Raw genomic sequence first — 19,676 nt, forward strand, 5'->3', positions numbered from 1 at the left:
AAAATAGAATTGATACTGTAATAAATTCAATAAAGTCTTTTAAAATGGTCCCCATTTAAAAAAAATTTAGTGTATAGGAATGCAAGGGATTTCTGTGTGTTGATTTTATATCCTGCAACTTTACTATTTTCATTGATTAGCTCTAGTAATTTTCTGGTGGAGTCTTTAGGGTTTTCAATTTAGAAGATCATGTCATCTGCAAACAGTTTGAGTTTTACTTATTCTTTTCCAATTTGGATTCCTTCTATTTCTTTTTCGGCTCTGATTGCTGTGGCCAAAACTTCCAAAACTATGTTGAATAGTACTGGTGAAAGTGGGCACCCTTGTCTTGTTCCTGACTTTAGGGGAAATGCTCTCAATTTTTTCACCATTGAGGATAATGTTTGCTGTGGGTTTGTCATATATAGCTTTTATTATGTTGAGTTATGTTCCTTCTAGTCCTGTTTTCTGGAGAGTTTTTATCATAAATGGATGTTGAATTTTGTCAAAGGATTTCTCTGCATCTATTGAGATAATCATATGGCTTTTATTTTTCAATTTGTTAATGTGGTGTATTACATTGATTGATCTGTGGATATTGAAGAATCCTTGCATCCCTGGGATAAAGCCCACTTGGTCATGGTGTATGATCTTCTTAATGTGTTGTTGGATTAAGCATACACACCAAGGAAACCAGAATTGAAAGAGACACATGTACCCCAATGTTCATCACAGCACTGTTTATAATAGCCAGGACATGGAAGCAACCTAGATGTCCATCAGCAGATGAATGGATAAGAAAGCTGTGGTACATATACACAGTGGAGTATTACTCAGCCATTAAAAAGAATACATTTGAATCAGTTCTAATGAGTTGGATGAAACTGGAGCCTATTATACAGAGTGAAATAAGCCAGAAAGTAAAACACCAATATAGTATACTAACGCATATATAAGGAATTTAGAAAGATGGTAATGATAACCCTGTATGCAAGACAGCCAAATAGACAAAGATGTATAGAACAGTCTTTTGGACTTTGTGGGAGAGGGAGAGGGTGGGATGATTTGGGAGAATGGCATTGAAACATGTATAATGTCATATAAGAAATGAATCGCCAGTCTAGGTTCGATGCAGGATACAGGATGCTTGGGGCTGGTGCACTGGGACAACCCAGAGGGATGGTACAGGAGGGAGGAAGGAGGGGGGTTCAGGATGGGGAACACGTGTGGATTCATGTTGATGTATGGCAAAACCAATACAATATTGTAAAGTAATTAGCCTCCAATTAACATAAATAAATTTAAATTTAAAAATTTTGTTTAAATAAAATACAACTGCAGCCAAATTTAAAAATTACATCATAAGTTGTAAAGTTTGATAATTGTTCTCATCTTTGGTGTTGCAGGTTTGGGGCTACTCCCAGCCTTATGAATTACATTCTCCTACACTGAATTCCTTGTATTATTCCTCCATACAGCATCCTACACCACACCTTGGACCTTTGCTTTTGATCTTTCCTTGGTCTGGAATGCCCTTACCCTGGTCCTTATCTCTTTTCAAGTTTGACCACTCTTGTCACCTTCTATAGGGGCCTTCCTGAAATTTCCAGATCCTGCTATGTACCCTTTCTTTGTGCTTTCTTTGGTTTTAGAATTACCATATAATATTTAAGAGTTTCTAGGAATCTGTCTCCTCCATTAGACTATAAGCAATTCCTTGAGAGCAGGAACCACATCTTACTCATTTCTTGCCCACAGTTGCTGGCATGATGTCAGGCATAGAGATTAATCTCAATAAATATTGATTGAAATGAATTGTGTTGCCAATAAACCATGATGCTATCACTCCATCTGACCCTTTCCTGCCTTCAACTCCTGGAAATGCCAGCAACCTTTTAAATGACTGCATTTTAGCACTTCTGAGAATGTAATCTTTTGTTATTTCTCTTTCTTTTCAGGAACCTCTTTCTGAAGCTATCGAAGACAAAAGGGAAGAATCATGTCCATGATTGCAGCTTTCTATGGTGGCAAGTCCATTCTCATTACTGGGGCCACAGGCTTCTTGGGCAAAGTGTTGATGGAGAAGCTATTTCGCACCAGCCCAGACCTGAAAGTCATTTACATCCTGGTGAGGCCCAAGCAGGGCCAGACACTGCAGCAGAGGGTTTTCCAGATCCTAAATAGTAAGGTATGCCTTATGGGAAGAGTCTTGGGGGATGGTGACTCACTGCAATGTTCCCTTATAGCCCCAGATGCAGATGGGACCCAGAAGTTCTGGGCAGATAGAGGAGAGGAGACAAAACAAGAGAGCAACCAACAGTTCATGGAAATCTATGGTAGAATGCAAGCAACATCTTTCATTTCTGGAAGGTGTTTAATTGGAAAAAAGAACCTTGAAAAGCTTTTTCACTTCACTTTGAAAGAGCCATTGTGCCCTTTCCCTAATTTGCTGTATGTTGAAACCAGCTCTTGATTGGATTAGAATATACTGGTGGAATAAAGGAAAAAATGAGGTCAAATTTGAGATCCCTTGGGGGAGGGAGGCTTTGATGAAAAGTATACTGTAACTGAATAAACCTCCTGAAGGAAAAAAAAAAAGAAATCTGTGGTGTTTTCCCTTAAGAGGGGAAAGAGTGCTTAGACCCTGTCCAGGGCAAATGAGCAGATAACGTAAATATATTCTGCAAATTACCAAGTAAGAATCAAAATGCTAAAACTCTCCAAGTGGACTCAGTTCAGTTCAGTTCAGTCGCTCAGTCGTGTCTGACTCTTTGCGACCCCATGGACTGCAGCACGCCAGGCCTCTCTGTCCATCACCAACTCCCGGAGTTTACTCAAACTCATGTCCATTGAGTTGGTGATGCCATCCAACCATTTCATCCTCTGTCATCCCCTTCTCCTCCCACCTTCAATCTTTCCCAGCATCAGGGTATTTTCCAATGAGTCAGTTCTTTGCATCAGGTGGCCAAAGTATTGGAGTTTCAGCTTCAGTATAAGTCCTCCCAATGAATATTCAGGACTGATTTCCTTTAGGATGGACTGGTTGGATCTCCTTGCAGTCCAAGGGACTCTCAAGAGTCTTCTCCAACACCACAGTTCAAAGCATCAATTCTTTGTTGCTCAGCTTTCTTTATAGTCCAACTGTTACATCCAAACATGACTACTGGAAAAACCATAGCTTTGACTAGATGGACCTTTGTTGGCAAAGTAATGTCTCTGCTTTTTATTATGCTGTCTAGGTTGGTCATAACTTTTCTTCTAAGGAGTAAGCACGTGGACTCACCAGGCCTTCAAATCTATCACAAGTTCATCCAAACTCTTCCTTAATTTTCTTCTAAATTGAGGGTAGTTTTCCTCAAAATTTTTGGAGAGTCATTTACATATTATATCATATCATATTATTAATATAAACAGATATGATTACTAAGTAGCCATGCAGTAATACTTTCAGTTGTCTAAATGCTGCAAGTTGTATACTTTATCTATGATAACTTGACATTTCTCTTACCCCACTTCTGTTATCCTGTAAATTCCTTTAAGGGAAAAACTGCAAATGAAATACATGTGTGAATGAGCAGTTGAGTCTCAAACTCCCTTCCCAAATTATGAATATATCACCTCATGTCTTAATTTATATATTTGAAAGCTTTGGTATGAAATGCTTTATCAATTTGCTGTCAGTTTATACATCTTACCCTTCAGCTTGCAATGTTTAAAAACAATGACCTCGTAGGGTTGCCATAGGAGATAAATATATGTGTCTGGAATGTACAAGGTTAGCAAAAGGAAGATTTAAATAAGAATTTTCTACAGTCTCCTTTCCAGTGTTTAGGCCCGCTGACATCTAACAGAGATGTGTATCTGATAGCACAGCACATTATAGACACCCAGTAAGCTTGATGACTATATTTTATCTGCTGGTATCAGCATGAGGTTTTGTATAAACCATTATCAAGAGAAGCACAGAAGTCTCTCCTGTATCTCATGGCCTAACTCAGCTGTGGGACAAGTAATAATGGCTGACACTTACTGGATACTTAGTACGTGGCAGACATTACTCAATGGCTTTTTCATGACTTGCGTGCTCAGCTACTTTAGTTGTGTCTGACTCTTGCCACCCCATGGACTGTAGCCCACCAGGCTCCTCAGTCCATAGGATTCTCCAGGCAAGAATACTGGAGTGGGCAGCCATACCCTCCTCTACGTGATCTTCCCCACCCAGAGATCCAACCCATGTCTCTTGTTTCCTTCATCAGCCAGCAGATTCTTTACCACTGGCACCTCCTGGGAAGCCCCTTTCACGTCTTATCTGATTGATTTTTCAACAATGCTGTGAAGTGAGAATTATTAATATCCAAATTTGATAGATGAGATAAATGAGACCAGAAGTATTAAATTACCAAAAATCTGTGCTTAGTCACTCACTCGTGTCCAATTCTTTGTGACTTCCAACCCAAGGATTGAACCCAGTCTCCTGCATTGCAGGCAGATTCTTTACCATCTGTGCCATTAGAGAAGCCCACCAAAGGTCACACAGTCAATAAATAAGCTCACCAAAGGTCACCCAATTAGTAAATAAGAGCATTAGACTTTAGAGACCCTACCCCAGTCTGCCTCCAGGGCAAGTATGCCTGCGTTGTAACTAATGGTCCTTAAGAATAAAAAAAAAAAAAAAAGGCTGATGTGGCATAAAACCAAAATCTAGAAGAAACTCACATATTTCTCTTCTTATACAGCTTTGCTCAGCTATACATCCCTGATGGACTTTGTTTTCATCACACATTTAGCTTTGTAGTCAGCTTATGAATTTCTAGATAACTATTGTGACAAAGAATCTTGTGGTCAGCCTAGTCTCCACCTCCTGTTACATTCAATGTGCTGTATTGAGACATTACTTTTGTTATGGAACTCTTGATTATATTATTAATATCATTTGTGAAACTGATTTGCAAACCTTTAGCCCTGTTTTCACTATTGGGCTATTTATAACTGTCAGCTGTTAACTTTTATACAGAGTGGTTCTCAGACTGCGGTCTCCCAACCAGCAGCATCAGTATCACCTGGGGACTATCTGTTGCTATCGGATGGTGCTTAAGAGCATGGGCTTCAGAAGTAGATTGATCTGTGTTTGAATCTCAGCACCACTGATAAACCGTGGGACAGTGTGCAAGATATACACTTTCCTGATCCTTAGTTTCCTTATCTGTAAAATGGGATAATAATACTTTACTCACGTACATGTATGACAATCTTTGAATGAGGAGAGCTGGCTCTCCCTAAAGCTGTCTTTTGAGATTGATGGAACTTCTTTTCTGGAAACCCTCAGCAAAATTTGCCTTACATCTCATCAGTCAGGGTTAGGTTATGTATCAATTTCTGAACCAACCTGTGTGGCCTGAAGTATGCCATATACTGATTTGTTCAGAAACTCCAGATCTTAGCCTATCACTGTCCATGTGGAAATTCTCCATAATCTCACAGAGAATCTTAAATTAGGGACATAAATCAATTATAATTTATTAAGTTTATAGGGAGATCCAAGCTGACATATGGGTTGACAAGGAAAAATAAATTTCTCTGTGTTTTGTTAATGTAAAATATAAAGTCATCAGCTTTGTGGTACTTTTTAATTTTTAAACATTTATTTATTTATTGGCTGTGCTGGGTCTTCACTGCTGCAGGGGCTTGTCTCCAGTTGCAGCAAGCAGGGGCTGCTCTCTAGTTGCCGGGCACAGGCTTCTCACTGCGGTGGCTTGTCCTTGTGAAGCACGTCTCCGGGGCATGCAGGCTTCAGGAGTTGCAGCACGTGGGCTCAGTAGCTGTGGCTCCCAGGCTCTAGAGCGAAGTCTCAATAGTTGCGGCTCCTGGGCTTAGTTGCTGCAGTGCATGCACGATCTTTCTGAATCAGGGATCCAGCCTGTTATCTCCTGCACTGACAGGCGGATTCTTTACCACCGTACTACCAGGGAAGCCCCTCAGCTTTGTATTTTAACTGATCCAAAGCACACCCATAAATTTGTCATCTCCAATGCAGAGAGAATGTAGTGTAGTGTCAGTCGCTTAGTCGTGTCTGACTCTTTGTGATCCCATGGGCTGTAGCCCACCAGGCTCGTCTGTCCATGGGATTCTCTAGACAAGAATACTGGAGTGGATTGCCGTTCCCTTCTCCAGAGGATCTTCTTGACTCAGGGATCGAACTCAGGTCTCCTGCATTGCAGGCAGATTCTTTACCATTTGAGCTACAGGGAAGAGAGAACTTGGTAATATCTTAAAACCAAGAAAACTACATTCAGCAGCCATCTGATAAATTCCTCAATGCTCGGGACTTTCCATTTCTAGTCCAGCAGTTGTGTTCCAGTTGCAATTTTAAAACATTTTCTCCAAATCTTTCAAGATAGCCCTAATAGAATCAAATCCAGCATAGGAAGTTAGTTTCCTATAAGCAGTCTCATCTACCTATCACCTTGCTAAGCCTTCCTTCACACAGGCTCCTAAATTCAACATCAGAATAAAAGGTATTTTTCCTTTGTCACTAAAAAAATCTTTCCTTTGTCTCAAAGAGACTTTGCTGTTACAGTAACACTATTGAAGATATTTATAAATGAGTAGAAAGTGAACAATTACTGTAGCACCAAAATGCTCAAGAAATTGAAATATTGAAATATGGACATTTCTTTTTTTTTTTTTTTTTTTGGACATTTCTTCTTACATCTCTATTTCTGGTTTTGTAGCAAAGGCATTAATTATACTTCCACAAATTTTGACTTATATGGTCAGATAGAAGGACAGGGCCTGGGCTTCATAAAAAGATGTAGTTTAATACTTTTGCAGCATTTCACTAAAAGGTGAAAATATTCCATATGAAGTCTAATCTTCCTCTATTTGGTTAGACTTTGGAGGGAAACAGTACAAGTTGGTTATTCCAAACATTTGGGACCCCACAACCAACTTTCCAATATAGGGTTATATTTAAAGGAATATACACAGACAACTTTGGTGCAGGAGACCTGGATTTGATCTTTGGGTCAGGAAGAGCCCCAAGAAGACAACTCACTCCAGTATTCTTGCCTGGAGAATTCCGTAGCCCATACAGTCCATGATGGGGTAGCAAAGAGTTGGGTGTAACTGAGCAACTAACACTTGCACTTTCACTTGACACTTTGCAGGTAATCAACCAAATTTGTTCAATGAATGAATTTAATGTATTCCAGTTCTTCAGACCAGTCTTTTACTTCTATTGTGTGACCACTCTTACCCTAGGTTTTTACTAAGAAAAGTTTTCCTGTATGGGATAGAATTTCTTCTGGAAGGCCTCTGATTTTACAAATTTTTATTAAATATCTTCTATGAATAAAGAAAGACCCAGTCTAGAGTCTGCCATTGAACTTCATTTGGACATAGACAGAGTGATTTAAATGTACCCATGCCTTATTCCCAAGAAAGATCTGGTATCACTTTTAAGCAATACTTGTCTCCTGTCACACAACAGTGATGCATGAATTCTTACCAAGCTGTATTAATAGTAATACAGTGTGCTTAAAAGTAGATTAATGGTATCCAGTGTGCGAGGTTTGGAAACTTTTCTTTAATTATAATAAATAAAAATGTTACCAGTTTGTCTTTAATTCCCATTGTATTCAGAGGAAATATGATCGAACCTATCTATTAAAAGCCTGTTCCTCTATCTATTAAAATTCGTTCATCAGTTTCATTCCTTTTCTTTTATGGTACGGATAGTAACCACCTCTCACTTCCTTTTTCCATGCCTTCAGTTCAGTTCAGTTCAGTTCAGTCACTCAGTCGTATCCAGCTCTTTGCAACCCCATGAATCGCAGCACGCCAGGCCTCCCTGTCCATCACCAACTCCCGGAGTTCACTCAGAGTCATTTCCATCAGTCAGTGATGCCATCCAGCCATCTCATCCTCTGTTGTCCCCTTCTCCTCCTGCCCCCAATCCTCCCAGCATCAGAGTCTTTTCCAATGAGTCAACTCTTCACATGAGGTGGCCAAAGTACTGGAGTTTCAGCTTTAGCATCATTCCTTCCAAAGAAATCCCAGGGCTGATCTCCTTTAGAATGGACTGGTTGGATCTCCTTGTGGTCTGAGGGACTCTCAAAAGTCTTCTCCAACACCACAGCTCAAACTCAACAATTCTTCAGCGCTCAGCCTTCTTCACAGTCCAACTCTCACATCCATACATGACCACAGGGAAAACCATAGCCTTGACTAGACAGACCTTAGTCAGCAAAGTAATGTCTCTGCTTTTGAATATGCTATCTAGGTGGTCATAAGTTTTCTTCCAAGGAGTAAGCATCTTTTAATTTCATGGCTGCAATCACCATCTGCAGTGATTTGGGAGCCCAAAAAATTAAAGTCTGACACTGTTTCCACTGTTTCCCCATCTGTTTCCCATGAAGTGATGGGACCGGATGCCAGGATCTTGTTTTTTGAATGTTGAGATTTAAGCCAACATTTTTACTCTCCACTTACACTTTGATCAAGAGGCTTTTTAGTTCCTCTTCACTTTCTGCCATAAGGGTGGTGTCATCTGCATATCTGAGGTGATTGATATTTCTCCTGGCAATCTTGATTCCAGCTTGTGCTTCTTCCAGTCCAGCGTTTCTCATGATGTACTCTGCATATAAGGTAAATAAGCAAGGTGACAATATACAGCCTTAGACATACTCCTTTTCCTATTTGGAACCAGTCTGTTGTTCCATGTCCAGTTCTAACTGTTGCTTCCTGACCTGCATACAGATTTCTCAAGAGGCAGCTCAGGTGGTCTGGTATTCCCATCTCTTTCAGAATTTTCCACAGTTTCTTGTGATCCACACAGTCAAAGGCTTTGGCATAGTCAATAAAGCAGAAATAGATGTTTTTCCAGAACTCTCTTGCTTTTTCCATGATCCAGCGGATGTTGGCAATTCGATGCCTTCACAGGGAGACAATTAAGTGGGAATGCTTTGGAAAGAAGGTTATTTTTAACTGTTTGGTCACAAAGGACTGGAACTTAAGACTCAAAAGAGAGGATCAGTTTCCTCATATGTGACTAAGATCCTTGAGTATTTTCAGAGCACCTAAAGGAACACATCAATTGAGATAAATCTATCTGAATTAATGGCAGATTCTTGAGGACTTTCTCACAAAGATAAGGTGGCACTCTAAAAAAACAACCAGACATATATGTAAGTACTATAAAATATATATTTATTGTAGTGTTATTTACAGTAGCAAACGTGGAACCAGTCTGAATGTTCCACAGTTGAGGAAAGGTGCACAGACGTGTTGGACTATTATGCAGGCACTAAAGTTTATATTTTATAAAATATTAAATATTAAAAAGTGCTTATAATACATTCAGAACCCAAAAAAATATGCAAAATAACATCCAGTGTAATCTCAAGTAATGACCCTAAATAAATGCTGATAGGATCTTGGATTAATTTTAGTTTCAGATTATAATGAGCATGTTTACTTTCATGGTGAGGGAAAAAAGTGCTGTCTTTTGTAGTGGAAAATCAGAACAATAATCATTCTCCAAAAGAGTTCTCTAAATTCAATCACAATGAAGATGTTTTATTTTTATGGTGGGAGAAAAAAGTCCACTTTTTAAGATGGTAAATAAATGAGGCAGCAAAGCAATCACAAATTTCTAAGTTCAGCTGATGTTTAGTTTTGAGACTGTATCAAAATAAACTAGTTTGATTTACTTTTGATTAAAAATATGATTCTAGGTCTATAACATTGTTTTTAAGAAATATCTCCTAATTTCTTTTACAAAATCTGTGGAGTTCCTAGAGGAAATAAGCCAAATTTCTAGTGTTGACATGTGAACATGCTTACCACAGACCCATTTATGGGTTGCCAGGAAGCCCAAGCTGCCTGCTTAGTCTCTTATTATGAAAATTGCCCATTTGCCTGAACCAACCAGCTTTCCAGCTAGGAAAAACAATTTTCAGTGGTGAAATTCATTTTATGTTACTATCTAGAATATGGCTTTGTTTAACAAGACATGATTCTTTCCCACTACAACAGATAATTGGTTGCAAATAAATCATTCAGTTGTGAAGTTCAAAGTGTTGAGAGCATTTTGAGGTTTTTTAGTGCCTTAAAGATGTGTTTCTTTGTATAACAATGATATCCCATTTATATCCATTTAGGATCTTAAGTTGGTCATAACCTACTCTGAATAACTCTTTAAAAAAACATCAAGAAGACAATATCCATATCTGAAAAATAAAACCACAAGTAGATGAATTTATATTGAGTGAGGTAGTTAATTAAGAGTGAGGTCAGAATCTAAAAAAAGAAAAAAAAAGATGTTTGAGAGAATATCAGAAATGGTTGGGCTTTTCCTCTTAAGCTATAGTAATTAGGTAAGGCAAGGGTTACGGTGAGATGTTGCCAGGTTTAGAATGCAGCATGTGAGAAGACCAGGCACAATTCAGGGTTTTATAGGGAAAGGCTATCCTGTATTATGCCACTGGGAAGTGGATTTATAAACAAAAGCAGAGCCTGGCAGGTTGCACTAGATATTTCAAGTCAATTTCTCTGGAAAAATGTGAATTACTCAATAAGCTTGCAGTACCTTTAAGATAAACCTACTTTGAAATACCCTGGAGAGCTTTAGATAGTGAATTATGCTGGGACACACATGGGGCCCTCGGTTCATAGAACTGATTAGATTTAAGACAATAGAAGATAGCAACATTCCATGAAATAGTTTATTGAATCCTTTTGCAAAACTATCACTGTTTGGTAGTTTTTAGAAGACATTAGATCCCTCAGGGGAAAAATAATGTATTTAAAGAAATTAACTTCTACCAAATAACATCTGCAAAGAAAAGACCAGCATTCTGACATCACTATTAAGAAGCACCCAACAGAAAAGTGGGCTTCCCAGGGGGCACTAGTGGTAAAGAACCCACCTGCCAATATAGGAGATACAAGAGATGCAAGTTTGATTCCGGGGTCAGGAATGGGTTGCCATGGGTTGCCCTGGAGGATGGCATGGCAACCCACTCCAGTATTCTTGCCTGGAGAATCCCATGGACAGAGAAGCCTGGTGGTCTATAGTCCATAGGGTTGCAAAGAGTCGGACACGACTGAAGCAACTTGCACAGCACAGCACACACACTGTGGCTCCACCCTTCCTTCCTACAACAGAAAAGTTAATTTCATATAATATAAAAGTTCCTTGTTAGTTTGCATAGAATTTCATAAGGAAGAATAGCATTTTCATATTTGGTTCAGGCTACCCTGTGTAAAAGTTGCTTGTTCACAACTTCCAGAACATGAATTTCTGATTGATATTAATGATTGTGTTAGATCTCTATTTAAGGCAAAGGCAATTAAAAAAAAAAGTTTGTATTTTAAATTCCCAAAGTCAGTTTTGTTCCATTACTATATTTTATTTTTCCTAAGAAACTAATGATCCTGCAAAAAGCAAGAGGGTTTTATAAATTTGGGACAACTAGAGGGAATATAACCTTTCCAGGAATTAAAATTTCCCCATGTTTAACAGACACATACTTTTTAAAGGGTATAACTGGTTCTCAGTTTGACAGTTACTCAACTTAAATTAGTTGAAGCATGTTAAGCCTCCCTTCTATGGGTGATTTCTTTCCTTTTAAGAAAAAGAAAAACCAAAAAGCCTTTTAAAATTGATTTTGTCTTCTTTAAGGTCCCAGAAACAGAAGTAATTTATTTCTCAATCTCTTGTTTTCTTTTACAATACCATTCACTAGTTCATTCAATCACTAGCATGATTTCACATGTCCAACTTCTTTCTTTCTTTTAAAATTTCTTCCAATCATATTGTCTTTTTCTTAGAAGCTTCATATTGCCTATACTGATTTCACTCCAGAAGTTACCAAGCCACAGGATTCAGCATGAGTCTGAAATATATTCAGTTTTTAGAGATACATGGATCACATGGCATAATCAGAAATCTTGGGTGACCCAACACACACAAATACACATGCATACTGTCTGATTAGCACATTTTGGAAATGAAGTATTCCTGATGGAAACAGAAGAGAAGTTCTATTATTAGCAACCTACTAAGTGGTAGCCACTATGCTAGGCATCCGACTTTTATTACCCTATTTAATCTTCACAAAACCCCATGGTATGCCTTATTGCTGCAACACAGATAAGAAATTAATCCAAGAAAGTTGTCACCTATCCAAGGAAGTACCAAGGAAGTGGCAAAGCATATTTTAAATGCAGTTCTCTTATCTCTAAAGCCTATTTTTTTCCTCCACTGCATTGCTTTACCACCCCTAGGAAATTAATTCCTCTAACCAGGTACTTATTCTGAAAGAACTCTGTGAAAGTGGCCTTTGATGTGGGAACAAGATGATGAACTGAGTCACCTCTAGCATTTATTACAGATTCTTAAGTGAATTATAATTTTGCTAAATACAAAATTATTTTCAATGATAGCAGAATATGTGCGATATGGACATTGTTAACAGTAAATTCTAAGGGTTCTCACCACAAGGAGAATATTTTTGTTAATTTTTTTTCTTTTTATTGTTATCTTTATGAGGAGATGGATAGTAATTGAACCTATTGTAATCATTTCACAATATATGTAAATCAAATCATTATGCTATACCTCTTAAGCTTATATAGTGATGTATTCCAATTATCTCTCAATAAAACTGGAAAAAAAGAATAGTAGAAAAGAAAGAATAGCAGAGTGTATACAAATTATTAGTTCTCTGAGATCATAGAGTGTTACAGTCCTTTGATTGACATTTTAGATAAACATGCACACGAAGACACCAAGACCCCAAGAAATGAGTAACTTACCCCAGTCACACAGTTAATAAATGGCAGAACTAGGCTTCAAACTCTGGCCTTCCTGAATCCAAAGAGCAAAATCCAAATTAGGATCTTTCTAATACACTGGTGGTTCTCATCTTCAGTGTGGATCAGTGTCCCTAGTGAGCCTGTACAAAGTACAGTTGCCCAAGCTTCAACTCAGAACTGAGTCAGAATATCTAAGAGTGGTACCTCTGGGTTTTTGTCTTTTTAAACAACTTCTCAAACAACCCTACTGTATGCTAAAATTTGATAACCATAGTACTACATTTAAGACTGCTTTGTGGTCCTAGAGAGTAGTTCTCATGAAAGCAGTAAAAACTTCTAGGTTAATCTTTTATATCTTATGGAAGTTAGCAGTGAACTAGCAAAATTCTAACATTTTGTGAATCTTTACATTAGGTATGATGGTTTTTTGTCTTAATTTACATGTACTTATTTGTATTCAATTATACTCAACTTAGATTATATATATCCTTTTAAATAAGTCTTTCTTGCTCAAGAGCTGACTTGTAAAATTCATTGACTTGTTTTAACTCAGCACTCTAAAATTTCAATGATAAATGTTCCAGGCTCTCCTTTTCATTGGGATATCAGATATTTCATAGAGATTGCCTTTTATTTTAAGAGACTCACCCCTTTTTTTACAAAATAAAAATGTTAAGCAAATTTTGGTGGGTTATTGTGATTCAATAATAGTTATATTTGAAGAGAGGAATCAGTAAACTGAATAAAGATCAGAACCTCTCATGATTAGAAAAGAATGATAACCTAAAGTAGCCTTTAGAAGGTAGTAACCTCCTAGATGCCTCCCAAGTGAGATCATGTGGATAACAAATTGACTTTAGAAGTCCAAGTTCAGGGCTTCTACATTGTTTCAGAAGCATTATATAAATGTTATGCCCCTCAATTTTTGCCCAAGTCCTGTTTTTAATAAAAATGTAGTCTTAGTATTTGGCCACATAAGTCCTACCTCAGTTTATTGAACCCCCAAATTTCTCTTTTTGTGAATTTTTTTCTTAGGATTTTCAAGTTTGTCTCTTGCATCTGGGCTATAAGTAACTATTGCCAAAATAGTCTCTTATGTTTAAAAAACAAATTGAAGGAGAAATACTTGTCTGTGTAACGTCAAATCAATGAAACACTCCTAAACTTTCTAAGAACCAGAGTGAAGTAAGCCAGAAAAAAAAAAAAAAAACACCAATACAGTATACTAACGTATATATATGGAATTTAGAAAGATGGTAATGATAACCCTGTATGCGAGACAGCAAGAGACACAGATGTATAGAACAGTCTTTTGGACTCTGTGGGAGAGGGAGAGGGTGGGATGATGTGGGAGAATGGCATTAAAATATGTAAAATATCATATATGAAACAACAAAAAAAGAAAGATGTATTGCTTTATTATCAGTTCAAAATGTTTAGATCATCTCCCAGCTATTATCTTTCAGTGACCACAGAAATGTATCTTCTCTCTGTCAAGAGCATGGTTTACTAAAATAAAAAAGCAGCATTCTTGAGTGTTCAAACATAGCAAGTAGTTATTCAACTCTACCTTCTTAGTCCTGTGCCATTAAATAAAGAATATATGAGAAGGAAGATGATGAACTCTTAGAACCTAAAATAATTATATTAAGTTCTTTATTAGTGGGCCTTCAATGAAATTTATGAAATTTTATTTTTTAGCTCATTTTTATTCCACCTATTTTTTGCCTTTAATTGATGTTTTGTTCCCCACCCTACCCCTGCAAAAAACAACAACAACAACAACTTTCAGATGAGTTAATATCTATTGAGGATCCATTTGTATCATTTTGTCTGTCCTTTAGTCTTGTCATCATTACAAAAGAAAAGGGTCTGTCTGAGCCTTTCCATATCCCCTACTCTTGGCAGTTAATACAGAGGACCCATAGATCACTTTGAGTATTCTTTTAGCAGTAGTTACCTGCTATCTTTTATCCCACCAACACAAAAGAGCTGGTAACCAATTTTAGGAATCAAACTCTCATTTATGGTTCTATTACTGTTCTTATGGTGAAGAGTGAAAGTGTTAGTCGCTCAGTCATGTCCAACTCTTTGCAACCCCATGGACTGAGGCCCGCCAGGCTTCTCCATCCATGGGATTCTCCAGGCAAGAATACTGGAGTGGGTTGCCATTTCCTTCTCCAGGGGAGCTTCCTCACCCAGGGACTGAACCCAGGTCTCTGGCATTGCAGGCAAATTCTTTGCCATCCTAGCCATCAGGAAAGCCCGTTCTTAGAGTAATTACTTTTAATTTAACAAAGAAAATTTGAGTTGTTTCAATGAACTGGGTGCTGTCAAGCATAAAGTGATAAAAGAAGAATCAAGGAGTTTACAAACCAGAGGGTGAAATTTAAGTGCAGAATTTTAAAATGGAAATGAATTTTTGGAGTTGGTGTTTCTCTAAGTATGGTATTGGACCATCAGACCTATCTATGGAGATGGTTAAGAAATACAGCTCTTGGTTACATACCAAACTTACTGAGTCAAGATCTCTGGGGGTGGAGTAAGGGCATTGTGGGGAGAGAGTAAATTAGCCAAGATGGCACGTTCAGGCCCTCTTGCCCCATATTTTGTAAATAATGACTATGGAACAGCTGAGATCGTTTATAACACTGCCCATGCGCAACACAAGGCACTCGCTTGGTCATGAGCTACTGTGTGCTGTAGGCATATATGAGCTCTACCTCGAATGTGGCGGCTTCCCTGGGGGTTCAGACAGTAAAGAATCTGCCTGCAATGTGGGAGACCCAGGTTTGATTCCTGGATGGGGAAGATCCCTGGAGAAGGAAATGACAATCCACTTCAATATTCTTGCTTGGAGAATTCCATGGACAGAGGAGCCTTGTGGGCCACAGTCCATGGTGTCCCCAAAAGCTGGACATGACTTAGCGACTAACACTTCATTTCACTAGAACATGGTGGCATTACTGCTGAATCACAGCTGTCTGTTGTGTTGGGTCAGCCACGAGGGGCGACAATGTGGCGTGTCTACTGCTATGTCTGCAGCATCAGCCAGGACAGAATAAATGTGTCTGCAGTTTCTCTGGCCCCTCGAGTCTTCTTCCAGCCTCTTAACTTGCACCTTGCCTACCCTGGGTTCAGTGAACAGTTTAAACAGTGAGACAGTTGGCACTGTGAGCAGGATCAGAAACAGAGGCATCATTTTTAACTGGTCCCTAGAATTTTCTTTTGCCTCTACAGTTTGAAAACCATTGATGTCTTGTAACTGCCCTGGGCTGTTAAAGAGGGAAATGAGTCATACACAGTTGTTCATCAGTTATTTGTGTTAACAATGCCACTAAGGAAGTTCTCAGCTTGGGATTAGTTAAAATCAATTTGAAACCTGATGTGAAATGCAAACTCCTGGGCAGAGCCCAGTAATTTCTTACTTTGTGAGCATGGTATGGGGTTCAGGAATTTTTTAGATGCATATCTACTGATTTCAGTGCAGTTCACTTGGGGACAACATTTTGAAAAGCACTGACCTGTTGCATGGCAGTTGGCTGCAATCTCTAGCACTCTAGGCTTTGCCAACATTTAATGAGTATTATTTTGTTAGAAGCTACAGCCATATGCTGAGATTCCAGATTAAAAGTTCTTTTACAGTCTGAGCCACCAGGGAAGCCCATGCCATTCATATTATCAGTTCAGTTCAGTAGCTCAGTCATGTCCAACCAGCCCCATGGACTGCAGCATGGCAGGCCTTCCTGTCCATCACCAACTCCTGGATTGAGTCGGTGATGCCATCCAACCATCTCATCCTATGTCGAGCCCTTCTCCTCCTGCCTTCAATCTTGCCCAGCATCAAGGTCTTTTCCAGTGAGTCAACTCTTTGCATCAGGTGGCCAAAGTATTGGAGTTTCAGCTTCAGCATCAGTCCTTCCAAAGAACATTCATGACTGATTTCCTTTAGGATGGACTGGTTGGATCTCCTTGCTGTCCAAAGGACTCTCAAGAGTATTCTCCAGCACCACAGTTCCAGGGCATCAGTTCTTCAGCGCTCAACTTTCTTTATAGTCCAACTCTCACATCCATACATGACTACCGGAAAAACCATAGCTTTGAGTAGAAGGACCTTTGCTGGCAAAGTCAAGTCTCTGATTTTGAATATGCTGTCTAGGTTGGTCATAGCTTTTCCAAGGAGCAAGTGTCTTTTAATTTCATGGCTGCAGTCACCATCTGCAGTGATTTTGGAGCTCCCCAAAATAAAGTCTGTCACTGTTTCCACTGTTTCCCCATCTATTTGCCATGAAGTGATGGGACCAGATGACATGATCTTAGATTTCTGAATGTTGAGTTTTAAGACAACATTTTCATTCTCTTCTTTCAGTTTCATCAAGAGGCTATTTAGTTCTTCTTCACTTTCTGCATATCTACGTATCTGAGGTTATTGATATTTATCCCAGCAATCTTGATTCCAGTTTGTGCTTCATCCAGCCCAGCATTTCACATGATGTACTCTGCATATAAGTTTAATAAACAGGGTGACAACATACAGCTTTGATGTACTCCTTCTCCGATTTGGAACCAGTTGTTGTTCTATGTCCAGTTCTAACTGTTGCTTCTTGACCTGCATACAGATTTCTCAAGAGGCAGGTCAGGTGGATGGTATTCCCATCTCTTGAAGAATTTTCCACAGTTTGCTGTGATCCACACAGTGAAAGGCTTTGGCATATTCAGTAAAGCAGAAGTAGATATTTTTCTGGAAGTCTCTCGCTTTTTTGATGATCCACTGGATGTTGGCAATTTGATCTCTGGCTCCTCTGCCTTTTCTAAATCCAGCTTGAACATCTGGAAGTTCAAGGTTCACATACTGTTGAAGCCTGGCTTGGAGAATTTTGAGCATTACTTTGCTAGCATGTGACATGAGTTCAATTGTGTGGTGGTTTGAGCATTCTTTGGCATTGCCTTTCTTTGGGGCTGGAATGAAAACTGACCTTTTCCAGTCCTGTGGCCACTGCTGAGTTTTCCAAATTTGCTGGCATATTGAGTGCAGCACTTTCACAGCATCATCTTTCAGGATTTGAAATAGCTCAACTGGTATTCCATCACCTCCATTAGCTTTGTTCATAGTGATGCTTTCTAAGGCCCACTTGACTTCACATTCCAGGATGTCTGGCTCTAGGTGAGTGAACACACCATCATGATTATCTGGGTCGTGAAGATCTTTTTTTGTACAGTTCTTCTGTGTATTCTTTCCACATCTTTTTAATATCTTCTGCTTCTGTTAGGTCCATACCATTTCTGTCCTTTATTGAGCCCATCTTTGCATGGAAACTTCCCTTGGTATCTCTGACTTTCTTGAAGAGATCTCTAGTCTTTCCCATTCTATTGTTTTCCTCTATTTCTTTGCATTGATCACTGAGGAAGGCTTTCTTATCTCTCTTTGTTATTCTTTGGAACTCTGCATTCAAATGGGTATATCTTTACTTTTTTCCTTTGCCTTTCACTTCTTTTCATAGCTGTTTGTAAGGCCTCCTCAAACAACCATTTTGCCTTTTTGCCTTTCTTTTTCTTGGGGATGGTCTTGCTCACTGCCTCCTGTAAAATGTAATGAACCTCCATCCGTAGTTCTTCAGGCACTCTATCAGATCTAATCCCTTGAATCTCTTTGTCACTTCCACTGTATAATCATAAGGGATTTGATTTAGGTCATACCAGCATGTTCGAAACATATATTCTAAACTGCAGAACAAAAATTTTAAATTCTTAGTAATACTGGTAGTAGTCTAGTAACAGGAGAAGGCAATGGCACCCCACTCAAGTACTCTTGCCTGGAAAATCTCATGGACAGAGGAGCCTGGTAGGCTGCAGTCCTTAGGGTTGCTAAGAGTCAGACACGACTGAGCGGCTTCACTTTCCCTTTTCACTTTCATGCATTGGAGAAGGAAATGGCAACCCACTCCAGTGTTCTTGCCTGGAGAATCCCAGGGACAGGGGAGCCTGGTGGTCTGCCGTCTATGGTGTCGCACAGAGTCAGACACGACTGAAGTGACTTAGCAGCATGTTCTAGTGGTCTTCCCTACTTTCTTCAGTTTAAGTCTGAATTTGGCAATAAGGAGTTCATGATCTGAGCCATAGTCAGTTCCCAGTCTTGGTTTTGCTGACTGTATAGAGCTTTTCCATCTTTGGCTGCAAAGAACATAATCAATCTGATTTCAGTGTTGACCATCTGGTAATGTTCATATTACCAGGCCTGGCTAATATAGTAAAATAGGACCCTAATTATTACTGTGGCTTCAGTTGATGCACCCAATTCATTGATTTATATCAATGGATTGTAATCAATACCACCTCAATCAGAATACTTAAGCTTCTTTTTAAATTACATTATGTTCATTCAGATATCCCCTCTTATTTGAAAATATAAATCCATAAATAGGATGTTGATTGGGACTTTATTTCAAAAGTCCTTTATTTCAAAAGGACTTTATTTAGGAGAAATAGTAATTATCTCCTAAAACAGTAATGTTGTAAATGTATCTTTGTGCTGTTCAACATTGTACAGGTGGTCTGAAAGTATAGTACAATTTAATAATATTCTCTGACTTTTAAAGTCACAAAAACCCAGGACTTTCCTGGTGGTCCAGTGGTTAAGAATCTGCCTTCCAATGCAGGGGACCTAGGTTCTATCTCTGGTTGGGGATTAAGATCCCACAACCGTGGGGCAACCTGAGCCCAGGTACAACAGCTAGGGAAGCCCCTCCATTCCACAACCAGAGAAAGCCTGCACACCCTAACAAAGACCCAGCACAGCCAAAAAAAATTTAAAAAATAAAATCATAAAGGCCAAAGGCAACAGAAAATGTTTGCATGGCAGCTTGCATCATCTGTGATCA

At 38.8% G+C, this 19,676-nt stretch overlaps 1 protein-coding gene across 2 annotated transcripts in view; it reads left to right on the plus strand.

Moving 5' to 3' along the window:
• The window catches only part of LOC120858522 (fatty acyl-CoA reductase 2), a 178,056-nt gene that overhangs the window by 119,117 nt on the left and 39,263 nt on the right, over positions 1-19,676 (plus strand). For both annotated transcript variants that reach the window (XM_040234625.1, XM_040234624.1), the window contains exon 2: positions 1,938-2,167. In XM_040234625.1, coding sequence (XP_040090559.1) covers positions 1,979-2,167 — 189 coding nt within the window. In that variant the 5' untranslated portion in view covers positions 1,938-1,978. The remainder of the gene's footprint in view (positions 1-1,937; positions 2,168-19,676) is intronic.

This window comes from Oryx dammah, unplaced genomic scaffold (assembly GCF_014754425.2).
Source record: "Oryx dammah isolate SB20612 unplaced genomic scaffold, SCBI_Odam_1.1 HiC_scaffold_29, whole genome shotgun sequence".
Lineage (NCBI taxonomy): Eukaryota > Metazoa > Chordata > Mammalia > Artiodactyla > Bovidae > Oryx > Oryx dammah.